We start from the raw sequence: 13087 nt of genomic DNA on the forward strand, positions 1-13087 counted from the left end.
TTTAACTGAACATCAAGTGTAATAAATTCAGTAAAGATTTACCAGTCCAGCTTTTCAATTTTAACTGAATGTTCAAACATTAAATATGAAAAATTATATAGGAATAGACTCTGAAAGTTTCACGTGTCTCTTTGCTTATTAACAAAAGCAGAACAATCAGGAAGCACCCAGCAGGTTACTTTGTACACAATTTTTTGAAAGGATATCCTTGTCTGAAAATATTATGATGCAAGTTTTACTATAAAATTTTGCTTTGCTTTCAGGTGCTAATTGCTTGCTGTGTACATTCATCATTTGGAGAGGCTGGAATAGGCTGGGGCATTTTTCCCTGGACCGTAGGAAATTGAGGGGGTGACCTTATAGAAATTTATAAAAGCATGAGGGGCATAGATAATGTGAATAGCAAAGTTATTTTTCCTATAGGAGGGGAAATTCAAAACTAGAGGGCATAGTTTTAAGCTGAGAGGGGGAAAAATTTAAAAGGAAACTGAGGGGCACCTCTTTCACACAGAGACAGGTGCATATGTGGAATGAACTGACAGAGGAAGTGGTAGAGGCAGGTACAGTTACGACACTTGGACACTTACATGAATAGGAAAGGTTTAGAGGGATATGAGCCAAACATAGGCAAATGGGATTAGTTTAGTTTGGGAAACCTAGTAAGCATGGATGAATTGGACCGAAGGGTCTGTTTCCACTCTCTATGACTGTATTTCTGTTTGAGTTCAGCATGCAATATGTTCTTTTAACCATTCCACAAGTAGCCCATTTTGTAGAAAAAAATGGTATTTGATTAATGTTAATATTTGCAAAGATGTAGTCATAAACAATTTATTAGTGACAGCTGCATCTTAGAGCATTGAATTATTTTAATGATTCATAAAGTAATATCCCAATATCTTTGCACCATTGTTCAGGTTTGTCTAGCTAGTAGTTTGATAGCTCATAGTTCTGGTAGTTCACAGTGAATTTACTGTATGGAATAATATAGGGACATGTTCTTTTAGAAAGGGTAATAGACAATAGAATCCATCTGAAGTGGTCAGACATCACATGAACATCTTGTTCAGACAAGTTACAGCGTAGTAATGATGGCATTATGTGTGTCTTCCTAGTTGAAGATGTATAGGAGTACAGAGGACAGGAAGAGGTGGTATTAAAGCAGGAAAAAGAGATCAGGAATTTCAAGTCCATAGAAACTTTTCTTACTAAAAATGAAATATGAATCCAAATTGAAGACAGAATGGATCGAGAGTAATTTTTTTTTCCCCCTTAGATCTACGACATTTGGCATTTTGGGTATGTTATGTCTAAGGTTAAAATCAAAATACTACAGATACTGGAAATCTGAAACAAGCACAGAGAATTCTGGAGAAACTCAGCCGGTCCGGCAGCATCTGTGGGGAAAAAAGTAGAGTTAACATTTCGAGTTTTGTTTGAAGAGTCATACCAGACCTGAGATGTTAATTCTGTTTCTGGCCACAGACGCTGCCAGATCTGCTAAGCTTCCCCAGCATTCCCTGTGTTTGCTTAGACACCTAAGGTTATCCATCTTGGAGTGAAAGTGGATAGATCAGAGTTTTTAGTTAATGGATAGATTAGTGGAGATGCAAAGCCAGATAGCAATCCATGTACAAAATCCCTAAAATGTTATTATTACATAAAGAAATTAGTCAAAATAGCCAATGAATGTGACCATTCCAAATATAGGATTAGAATATAAAGGGAAGAAAATATTCTTAGTATTATACAAAGATCAGGTTAGAGCTGGGTAATATCCTGGCCAATATTCATCTCTCAATCAGCATCATGCAAAAAAAAACAGATATGCTGGTCAGTATTACTCTGTGTGTGATCGGCAGTTCCTGTGTGCATATTTTATTTTTCGTCTTTTTCACAGGATGTGGGGTGTCTGTAGTTAGGCCCAATATTTATGAACCATCCTAATTGCCCATGAGAAGTTGGTAGTGCTTCTTGAACCACTAGGTACATCTGCATTGCTGTTCAAAAGAGAGTCCCAGGATTTTGACACTGAGACAGTGAAGAACTGGCAATATAATTGAAGTTTGCATGGTGTGTGGCTTGGAGATGAACTTGCACGTGGCACTGCTTCCATTTATCTGCTGCCCTTGTCCTTCAGTGTGGTCGATGTAGGTTTGTGGAAGGAGCCTTGCTGAGTCACCGGGAGTACAAAATACCCCTGTCCCTATTTTGTATGGGCCACCCCCTGATTTTTAACCAGCAGTCCCTCATTCTAGATTCTTCAAGAAGAGGAACGATCCTCTTCATATCCACCTAGTTGAGACCTGTCAGAGTCTTTTGTTCTTCAATCAAAGTAGCATAATCTCTAGTGGATACAAGCCTAGCCTGTCCAATGTTTCCTTATCTAGAAAAAAAAACAAATTTTTCCAGTCTTCAGGAGTACTGCTGGAAAATTGGCTGGGCCCTTAGCCTATGGTATATCCAATGCCTTCTGCCATTTCTTAATAATGTGAAGAATAACTTGAATTGTTTCAAGTCAAACATCTGTGATAGATGGATCACCAACTTGGCACTTAGCTGAAGATGGTTACAAAAGCTGCTGTATTTCATTATAATAATGACAGTTTCAAAGTGTTATAACTGTAAAACACTTTGGGACACTATGAGGTCATGAAAGGTGCTACATAAAACAGGTTTTTTTTAATTTTTCTTTCATTATCCAAAATAGAGTGGATATGATCTTGATACAAGAGACCTAGATTTTTGTTTTAAAAGAATTAATAAACACCAGTAGTTAAGAAAAGAATGAAGCCATAAGGCTTGTGGTTTAAATCAAGGGACATGAGCTGTAATAATTACATTTTATCTTAGTTAAGTCAGTCACATTAAAAATATAATAAACTCAATTAGTTATACTCCAAATCAAATGTCTGAACTCCACTTTTCTTCCTTTACCTTGGGTTTGCATCCCAAAAGTTTTGTCAGATATACTATTTATCAAAATGTGAAAGATTAGTCTGCTTAGTGTATAATCAGTTCACATGGACCGAGATTTCTTAATACTTCTGTTTATTTCAGTCAGGATTGTCTCTTCAAATCTCCTTCAACATTTTTATCTGCAAAATTCTTGTTCAAAATAGGCACTTTAAGCATAGGTAGCTTGGGTCAGAATTCACCTGGTTCTAGCATTCTTTGATTGTGCAGTTTTGTGTCCAAATTTCTCTCTCCTTAACATGGCTATAGAGTCCAGACCTGAAATGTCAGCTTTCCTGCTCCTCTGATGCTGCTTGGCCTGCTGTGTTCATCCAGCTCTGCACCTTGTTATCTCAGATTCTCCAGTATCAGCAGTACCACACTAAATGTGATATTACATTGAGACATACCTGCCTCTTAGGCTAATTTTCAGAAATCCCATGATGATTTCCATGGACATTTATGGACTACTGCATTTGTTTTCACACCTTCATAGAATTAATTGGCATTAAAACAATTTTAGATTTGTTGAGAAGATGGAAGGCAATATATAATACAAGTTAATTTTTTAAAAAATTAAATGTTTATCACTTACTTTGATTTGCACGTCCAATATTGGACATTTCTATGTTTTAACAGCTATGAATGCCAACAAGTGTTGGCATTCATAGGTTACACAATATTTTGGTTGGTTCTATTTTATAATTAGTTTTTCATGAATGTAGAATTAGTTTCTACACATTATAGCCTTTACAAAAAAAGTAAAAGAAAACATTGTTGTCCTGAGTTGAGGCAATGAACTTCTGTGCTCATTCTTAACATAGTTGGCATTTAATGTAAGTTAGTCAATAGATCTTATTGTTGCCATCCTGCTGAGTTTCTTGCTTCTGGTGCTGACTCGTGAAGCCAATCATATAATTGGCCACTGATACCATGGCAGGAATGGTAAATGTCATCAAACCTGCTGAGGAGTTGATAGATTTGATCCAATTACTGAAATAGTTTAAAGGTTTGTTACGTTTAAAATCTCAACTTTGTAATGAACATAAGAGGGCTGATTTTTTTTTCCTTTGTTGTTCAATTGTTCGTGGAAGGAAACTGGATGGGGCTGCCAGTTGCCAAATTGTTGTCCCAGAAACTGCTGTATTAGGTTTTCTCCACTCCTAATGGTAATTTCAATCACCACATCTTCACCATGCTTTCTGCAAATATCAAGAAGAGGGAAGGATTTGGGGTCTACTCCAATTGGAGAAGAAATGGTTGTAGGGAGAGTAGTATAATGACCAATTAGATTAATATTTGAAACGAATGATAATCTGAGTCTATGAAGAGCCTGCGGTGCAGTGATATTAGGCAAAAACAGTGCTGGAAAATGCTGAAAACTTCAAAGATTACTAGAAACAGTCAGTAGATCAAGAAATCTAACTTTGTTAAATCTTTGTGAATTCTGACAAAGGGCTGTATCTAAAACATTACCATCCTGTATTTTTGGGGAATGTGCTGCCTGACTTGCTAAGTTTCACCACATCAGGGGAAGCAATGGCGTAGTGGTATTATCACTGGACTGTTAATCCAGAGACCCAGGTAATGTTCTGGGGACCTGGGTTCGAATCCCACCACAGCAGATGGTGGAATTTGAATTCACTAAAAATTTCTGGAGTTAAGAATCTAATGATGACCATGAATCCAAATTCCGATTGTCAGAAAAATCCATCTGGTTCACTAATGTCCTTTAGGGAAGGAAACTCCAGACCCATAGGAGTGTGGTTGACTCTTAACTGCCTTCTGAGCAATTAAGGATGGGCAATAAATGCTGGCTTAGCCAATGATGTCCTCATCCTATGGATGAATAATAAAAAAAAGAACGAGACAGATTTTTAACAATTAATGAAAGTGCCACAAGGAGTTTTATATCCCAGAGCCATTATTTGAACTTGAGTTCCACCAGCTGCTTTGGTGGGCTTCACACCTATGTACTAGACTATTAGCTTGGATACTAGTCCATTGACATGACAACAATGCCACCATTTCCCCTGTAAGAGTATAAATGCACAGTAGCATAACTGCTATTATGTAGGACTTTGGTAAGGTCACATCTAGAATATTGTGTGCAGTTGATCTTCTTACATTAGCAAATACGTACTTGCCCTGGAGCAGAACATTCCTAAAGCAGGGGTCAGGATCCATTGTGAGGCTGGATGAACACAGCAGGCCAAGCAGCATCTCAGGAGCACAAAAGCTGACGTTTCGGGCCTAGACCCTCTCTGATGAAGGGTCTAGGCCCGAAACGTCAGCTTTTGTGCTCCTGAGATGCTGCTTGGCCTGCTGTGTTCATCCAGCCTCACATTTTATTATCTTGGAATTCTCCAGCATCTGCAGTTCCCATTATCTCTGTCAGGATCCATTTTCGGTTCATAAGCTAAAATTTTGGTATGCCAAGCTCTGCAACAATGCCATGGAGCTGCAGTCAGGTCTGTAATAGCTGTGCTCGTATGCAAACAGACACCAATCTCACAGGCTCCGCTCCCTCAGTTCCCTTCCTTGCCTTCTCTTGTGTTTCTCACTGAGGGGTTAATTTCCAAGCTTCAGAATGGGGTCATAGTGGGCAAAATGTTTGGGAAGCATAGCTCTGGAGGAAGTGCAGTAAAGGTTCGCTATATTTATTCCTGAGTTGTGAGGGAATTGTCCTATGAGGAGACATTAATTAGATTTAGTTTACATTCCCAGAGATTTAGGATAATGAGAGGATCTGAATTAAATACATAAACTTCCTCTGACTTGACGGGGATATCAAGAAAGTGTCTCATCTCGTTAGAAAATCCAAAAGATGTTGTCATACTCTCAGAAAAAGGATTTGGCCATTTGAGACTGAAATGGAGGAGAATTTGTTTCCACCTCAATGATTATGAATCTTTGAAATTGCCTATCCCGGAAAGCTGCAGATTTCAGTCGCCTATGTCTATTCAAGACAGAGATTGATAGATTTTTAGGTGCTAAGGGAATTATGGGATACCAGCAGATACCCAAAAACACTTGTCTCGAATTAGTGTGCTTATTGCAACAGTCACTCTTTAACTACAAGATTTCTATTCATTCTTTCACAGAAGACTTTAACAGAATCAAAACTTCTCACTTTACTAAAGGCTATATAAAGCTGTCCAAATACAAAAATTGTCCCGCCAATATAAATAGAACTTTTTTGACTCTGGCCTGTGACTTGAATATACATAAAAGATATGAACATCTATTTGAGAACTGTTGTAACCTTGAGTTGATAAGGCAGGTTTACTTCTAACAAGCACAATATTATTTGAAGATTTAATTTTCTTGAAATGTGCCTCTTAATTTTAGCATCTATCATCAAAGAAAACATCTCCCCAGCGACCAGTGTTGCTCCATAGATTTCTTTGTAGAGATTGAAGTTTCATAGCAGTGTTAGAGCTATTCTTTTCTTGAGTCCAGGTTTTTTTCAGTTTTGAGTAAATCTAATCTTCATGTTTAGTTTTTGTATAACAAATTGTGTCAAATAATTACCCCACTTTCATGCTGCAATTAACCAAATCCATTGTCTCATCCTCCCCTGTAATGCTGTCCACATTCTAGGCAAATTCACTCTTCCCATTGTCATCCCTCTAATGTTATTTCTATCTCATTCCTTCCTTCCAATTTCTCATGGAAATAATTTCTCCAGCTGTTGTTTCCTTTCACACATAGACACCGACATACACTGCAGTATTACCAACCATTGGCAGCCAGACATGATGAGCCTAAAATAAAGCGCTGCAAGTTTGTTAAGGCAGAAATGAATTGCTAGGCACAAAAAGCACTATTGTTTAACAAAAAAATAGTTTTCTCTTGGGGCCAGCTGTGGAAAGAGTGGAGACAACACTTCCTTGTCCTGTAAAGACAGTTTCATATGTTGATCCCCACTATGTGCTTTATGATCAGCGCTGCAATGTGCTCCATCTGTCAGACCATCTGGCTTTATCCTTCATTCCTTTGTGCACCTTTTTGTTTTTCAGGTCCATACGTTCAGAGGTCCTCACTGGTGTGAATACTGTGCCAACTTTATGTGGGGTCTAATTGCTCAGGGAGTGAGATGTTCAGGTAGGGTCTTATTTTCTTGTCTACATTGAGCTATCCTTTTTTTCAAAATAATTTACAAAAGCACAGATCAGTCAGCAAGTATTGTACAGTAATATATATCTTTTCTTCTTGATCAAGATATGTAAACAACCATTGTTTAAGAAAGCAATTTGAGCTCTGGAGGAAAGGTGAATTTAGATTTGAGTAAAACCAATAAAGTGTGTGCTATAAAAATGTTTCTGCATGAAAGTGTGTTTTTAATCAGTTATTGGAAAGTTATCAGTCACTTTTAAGAAAGCTGAGCTCTTTAAATGCAGATCTTTAAATAATTCCTGGTGAAACAATATTACAAGCAACTGACTATTTTGCAGGTAGCAATGTGGAAACAGTAAAATGTAATAAGCTTTCTGTTTCATTTCATTATAGAGTAAACTCTTTCTTTGACCAATTAAGGCTAGGACGTTTCTGTACTTCTTTTCTTCCAAAGTTGTAAAGAGTACAGCAACATGTTTATGACCTGTCTATCTTAATGTGCATTTAACTCTACTAGGTGCAGCCGTTTAAATTTTAAACTGAACTGTTATGTGTTACTGTGAAAGTTAATTCCTTGCTGATGATTTCTAAAAGTAAAAGAAGAATGACACTGAAAAAATGTAGGCTTTTATTGAGTGGGCCTGAATTGTTGGACTATTTGATGCCCTTGGGTTGTTGCAAGATCATTTTACCCAACAATCAATACACTCTACTGAGCCAAATCAAGATTGTGAGAGATATTTGTATCTAATTAAACGCTGTTCACTCTGTACACTTGTAAGTTACTGTACAAATAATGTGAAACTCTCTACTTTTAGGCTTTTATTTTACATTCTAATCTTCTTTATGAGAAGACCTAATTTAAATGATTAAATTAGGGTTGTTGTCATGGGTGACTTCAACTTCCCTAATATCAGCTGGAACCTCCTAATAAGTGCAAATAGTTTGACTGGAGCAGACTTTGTCAGGTGTGTCCAGGAAAGATTTCTGACTCAATATATACATAGGCTGACTAGAGGAGAGCCCATATTGGATTTGGTGTTTGGCAACAAACCAGGCTAGGTGTCAGATCTTTTGGTGGGGGGGGGCATTTTGGTGACAGTGATCACAACTCCTTGACCTTTACTATATTCATGGAGAGGTACAAGAGCAGATGGTATGGGAAAGAATTTAATTGGCGGGGGTGGGGTGCGAACTGTGGAGCATAAAGTGGGAACAGATGTTCTCAGGGAGATGCACAACAGAAATGCGGAGGTTGTTTCGGGATCACTTGTTAGGAGTACTGGATAGGTTAGTCCCACTGAGGCAAAGACGAGATGGTAAGGTGAAGGAACCTTGGATGACGAGGCATGTGGAACACATAGTCAAGAGGAAGATGGAAGATTACTTAAGGTTGAGGAAGCAAGGATCAGACAGGGCTGTAGACGTCTACAAGGTAGCCAGGAAGGAACTGAAGAATGGACTTAGGAGAGCTAGAAGGGGGTATGAAAAAGCCTTGGCAGGTAGGATTAAGGAAAACAGTAAGGCATTCTACACTTAGGTGAGGAACAAGAGGATAGCTAGAGTGAGGATAGGGCCAATCAGGGATAGTGGAGGGAACGTGTGTGTGGATTCGGAGGAGGTAGGGGAGGTCCTTAATGAATACTTTGCTTCAGTGTTCACCAGTGAGAGCGAACTTGATGTTTGTGAGGCCACTATGAAACAAGCTGATATGCTTGAACAGGTTGATGTTAGGAAGGAGGATACGTAAAAATTTTGAAACTCATGAGGATAGATAAGTCCCCTGGGCCAGACAGAATATACCCAAGTTTTCTACGGGAAGCGAGAGAAGAGATTGCTGCGCCTTTGGCAATGATCTTTGCATGCTCACTGTCCACTGGAGTAGTACCAGATGATTGGAGGGTGGCAAATGTTATTTCATTATTCAAGAAACAAAAGAGAGATAATCCTGGGAATTACACACCAGCCAGTCTGTCTTCTGCGTTGGGCAAATTATTGGAGAGGATTCTGAGAAACAGTGTTTATGATTTTTTGGAAAAGCATAGTTTGATTAGAAATAGTCAGCATGGCTTTGTGAGGGGCAGGTCATTCCTCACAAGCCTTATTGAATTCTTTCAGGGTGTGACAAAACACATTGATGAAGGCAGAGCAGTGGATGTGGCGTATATGGATTTTAGCAAAGCTTTTGATAAGGCTCCCCATGGTAGGCTCATTCAGAAAGTAAGGAGGCATGGGATTCAGGGAAATGTGGCTGTCTGGATACAGAATTGGCTGTCCAGTAGAAGACAGAGGGTGGTAATAGATGGAAATCATTCAGCTTGGAGCTCAGTGACCAGTGGTGTTTTGCAGGGATCTATTCTCAGACCTCTGTTCTTTGTGATCTTTATAAATGTTTTGGATGAGGAAGTGGAGGGCTGGGTTAGTAAGTTTGACGATGACACAAACGTTGGTAGAGTTGTAGATAGTGTGGAGGGCTGTTGTAGGTTGTAACAGGACATTGACAGAGTTGGGCAAAGAAGTGGCAGATGGAATTCAACCCGGAAGCGTGCGAAGTGATTCATTTTGGAAGGTCAAATTTGAAAGTAGAATATAGGGTTATTGGCAGGAGTTTTGGCAGTGTGGAGGAACAGAGGGATCCGGGGGTCCATGTCGACAGATCCCTCAAAGTTTCTACCCAAGTTGATAGGGTTGTTAAGAAGCATATAGTGTGTTGGCTTTCATTGGCAGGGGAATTGAATTTAAGAACCACGAGGTTATGCTGCAGTTCAGTAAAACCCTGGTTAGACCATACTTGGGATATTTTGTTCGGTTCTGGTTGCCTCACTATAGGAAGGATGTGGAAGCTTTAGAGAGAGTGCAAAGGAGGTTTACCAGGATGATGCCTGGACTGGAGAGCAGGTCTTATGAGGAAAAGTTGAAGGAGCTAGGCTTTTCTCACTGGAGTGAAGAAACATGAGTGGTGACTTGATAGAGGTGTACAAGATGATGAGTGGCGTAGAGAGAGTGGACAACCAGAGACTTTTTTCCCAGGGCAGAAATGACTATTATGAGGGGGCATAATATTAAAGTGATTGGAGGAAGGTATAGGGGAGATGTCAGAGGTAGGTTCTTTACACAGAGAGTGGTGGGTGCATGGAATGCACTTCCCATGGTGGTGCATTAGGGACATTTAAGCAACTCTTGGATAGGCACATGGATGATAGTAAAATTAAGGATATGCAGGGTAGTTTGATCTCAGAGTAGGATAATAGGTCGGCACAACATCGTGGGCCAAAGGGCCTGTACTGTGCTGTACTGTTCTGAGCATAAATAACGTCCTTCACGTAATCAGTGCCCAAGGCACTGAAAGAGACAACATTGATCTGATTGATGGCTTGACTAAGCAAAAAACAGAAGCTCAAAATGAGCTTGTACTGGAATGGAGCCGCTTCCTCCAAGGTTTCCTTGAATTTATCCAGTGAGTAGTTTGGCCACACACAACAAGATGGTTTAATATTCAATCACTGGCCTTTGCCAAGTTAATTGATTTCCACCAAATCAGTTGTGATGCACGTGTAGCATCAGCATATCTGGCCCAACAAAGGGGCTTTTACCACAGTTCTTCATCCTATTTGCTGTTCAGCAGCTCCATTGAAAATGCACGTGTGAACATTGCCTGAGAACAGTACTATGCTCTATAAAGGGGCCCTGTTCATCAAATTGCTTGTCAGCACTCACTGTTGAGCTCAAAAATGGCTTGGTGAGGTTACTGGATGGCAATGGATACTGCATCAAGGAATTAGCACTGACAAGATAACAGTGCAGTTAATTATTGAGGATAACAAAACAGCACATGAAAGTAGCGTTATCAACAAGTTAAAAATTGTAAATAAGTCAAAAGTGCGTAAAAATGTTGGTTCAAAATATACTCAGGTGTTTCGTGGAAGTATGTGAGGCCCAAAATACCTAGTTTATCAACTTCTTAACCATGAAATGCCTATATTCAAAGGTAGTTTTGAGTGTGTAATTTATTACTTATAAATTGTTTGAACATAGTAACTTTTTTCTGTATTCAGTTTGCAGTTTCACCAATTTGGTGGTGAGAACCAATTGTAGAGTGCACCAACACACACTGTCAGTTCTGATTACCCACTAAGACAAGAAATACAGTGGGAACTATTAATATTTTTAAACTTACTTTTTATGCAGATACTTGTTTTAATAAGTGGTCATTGGTCCTTGTGGTAGAAAGATTATGCTTTTAGAATAATCTGTCACTGTAGATTTGTTCGACACAATATCGCTTGTTAAAATAATCTACTGGATTTAAGGTAGTTTTTTGCAATAAGATAACGTAGTTGCAACAGTCACTTAAAAATTACAATCATGACAGAGGCTTAATTAGTCTACTACTGCTTCTATTTCATGCGCTCCCAAAGAAAAGGTGGAGACTGTTAAAAATTCAAAATCAAAATAACTTGCTTTTACTGTCTCTGTCTCTTTTATTCCCTTCTCCTGTAATCTTAGTTGTATTCCCCAGGCTGTATTTTGTTTTTTTTTGCACATCTACTCTAGTTTACCTTTCTTGTTTCTCACTTCCAAGCCTGTAATCTGTGCATAAAGATTGTTCAATTTGGTTGGTTGGTGAGACTTTTTGTTAGTGCCCCACTTGCCAATCCCCTCTAGAGGGCACTGTACAGGAATGGATGCCAAATAAGGAAATTTGCGTGGATATTGTCAGAAATCACACAAAACCAAGTTATGGTCCAACAGGTTTATTTCAAAACACAAGCTTTTGGAGCCTCAGTCCTCTTTCAGGTGTCAGTTACAGAGGTAAAATCAAACACAGAATTTATAAGTAAAAGATCAAAGGATCACACCATTGATAAGGATGTACCAAGCTAACCTAAAATGCTGTTAAATTAGCATTAATCAGTTAGAAGGTTTTAATTGATTAATAAATATATATGTAAATTCCTGAGTTCCTTTCAAGTCATGGTCCTTTGAGAACTAAAGGTTTTATCAGTGTAAAGAAGAGGTTACATTTCAGGTCAGACAAATGCATGTGAGGTGTGAGACCTTGTTTAGAATCTGTTTGTTTTAGTTTAGAGTCAAACTGGTTTTATTTTTAAGTAGGAATTTTAAAAATGCCACGTTGACTCACTGTTAATAAATTGTGCGCTTTTTGAACAAAATAACATGTATCTGCAAATCCGAATTCACCCCATAGATTCACATCTTCCGTCTTTGAGCAGCTGACAGTGGGCACTATTCCTTGGCCACTGATAGCAATGTCCAGCCCATTGTGTTTTTCTCCTTCAGATCTGGTCTGTCATGTGTTTTCAGCATTTTCTGGTTTTATTTCAGTTTACCGGCATTTCCAGTTTTCCCTATTGTACATCTGAAGCAAATTGTACTTCTGCTTCTTTTGAATCAAAGGTTTCAAGACCCGTATTGCTCAAAAATGGAGTTCAGCACTTAAATAACCTAGTTAGATGGAAACTGCGTACATGTCTGTTAACTAAAAGCTCTAGTAACAAGTTACCAGACACACTCATCCACCTAGTCAAACTCGTCCTCACCCTAAACAACTTCTCTTTCGATTCCTCCCACATTCTACAGACAAAGGGGGTGGCCGTGGGTACCTGCATGGGCCCAAGCAATGCCTGCCTCTTTGTGGGTTACATGCAACAGTCCCTCTTTCGCACCTACACTGGCCCTAAACCCCATCTCTTCCTCCATTACATTGATGACTGTATCGGCACTACATCGTGTTCCCAAGAGGAGCTCGAACAGTTCATCCGCTTCACCAACACCGTCCACCCCAACCTTAAGTTCACCGGGACCATCTCTGATTCCTCTCCCTCCTTCCTGGACCTCTCTATTTCCATCTCTGGCAACCACCAAGTAAACAATATCCATTTCAAGCCCACCGACTCCCACAGCCACCTAGAATATACCTCCACCCACCTTCCTGCAAAAATGCCATCCCCTATTCCCAATTCCTTCGCCTCTGCCGCATCTGCTCCCAGGA

General features: G+C 39.2%; 1 protein-coding gene across 1 annotated transcript in view; it reads left to right on the top strand.

Annotated features, from left to right (window-relative positions):
* The window catches only part of chn2 (chimerin 2), a 347736-nt gene that overhangs the window by 306950 nt on the left and 27699 nt on the right, over nt 1-13087 (top strand). Inside the window, exon 8 of the mRNA XM_048521130.2 lies at nt 6978-7062. Within this exon, the coding sequence (XP_048377087.1) occupies nt 6978-7062 (85 nt within the window). The remainder of the gene's footprint in view (nt 1-6977; nt 7063-13087) is intronic.

Source organism: Stegostoma tigrinum, chromosome 2, assembly GCF_030684315.1.
Source record: "Stegostoma tigrinum isolate sSteTig4 chromosome 2, sSteTig4.hap1, whole genome shotgun sequence".
Lineage (NCBI taxonomy): Eukaryota > Metazoa > Chordata > Chondrichthyes > Orectolobiformes > Stegostomatidae > Stegostoma > Stegostoma tigrinum.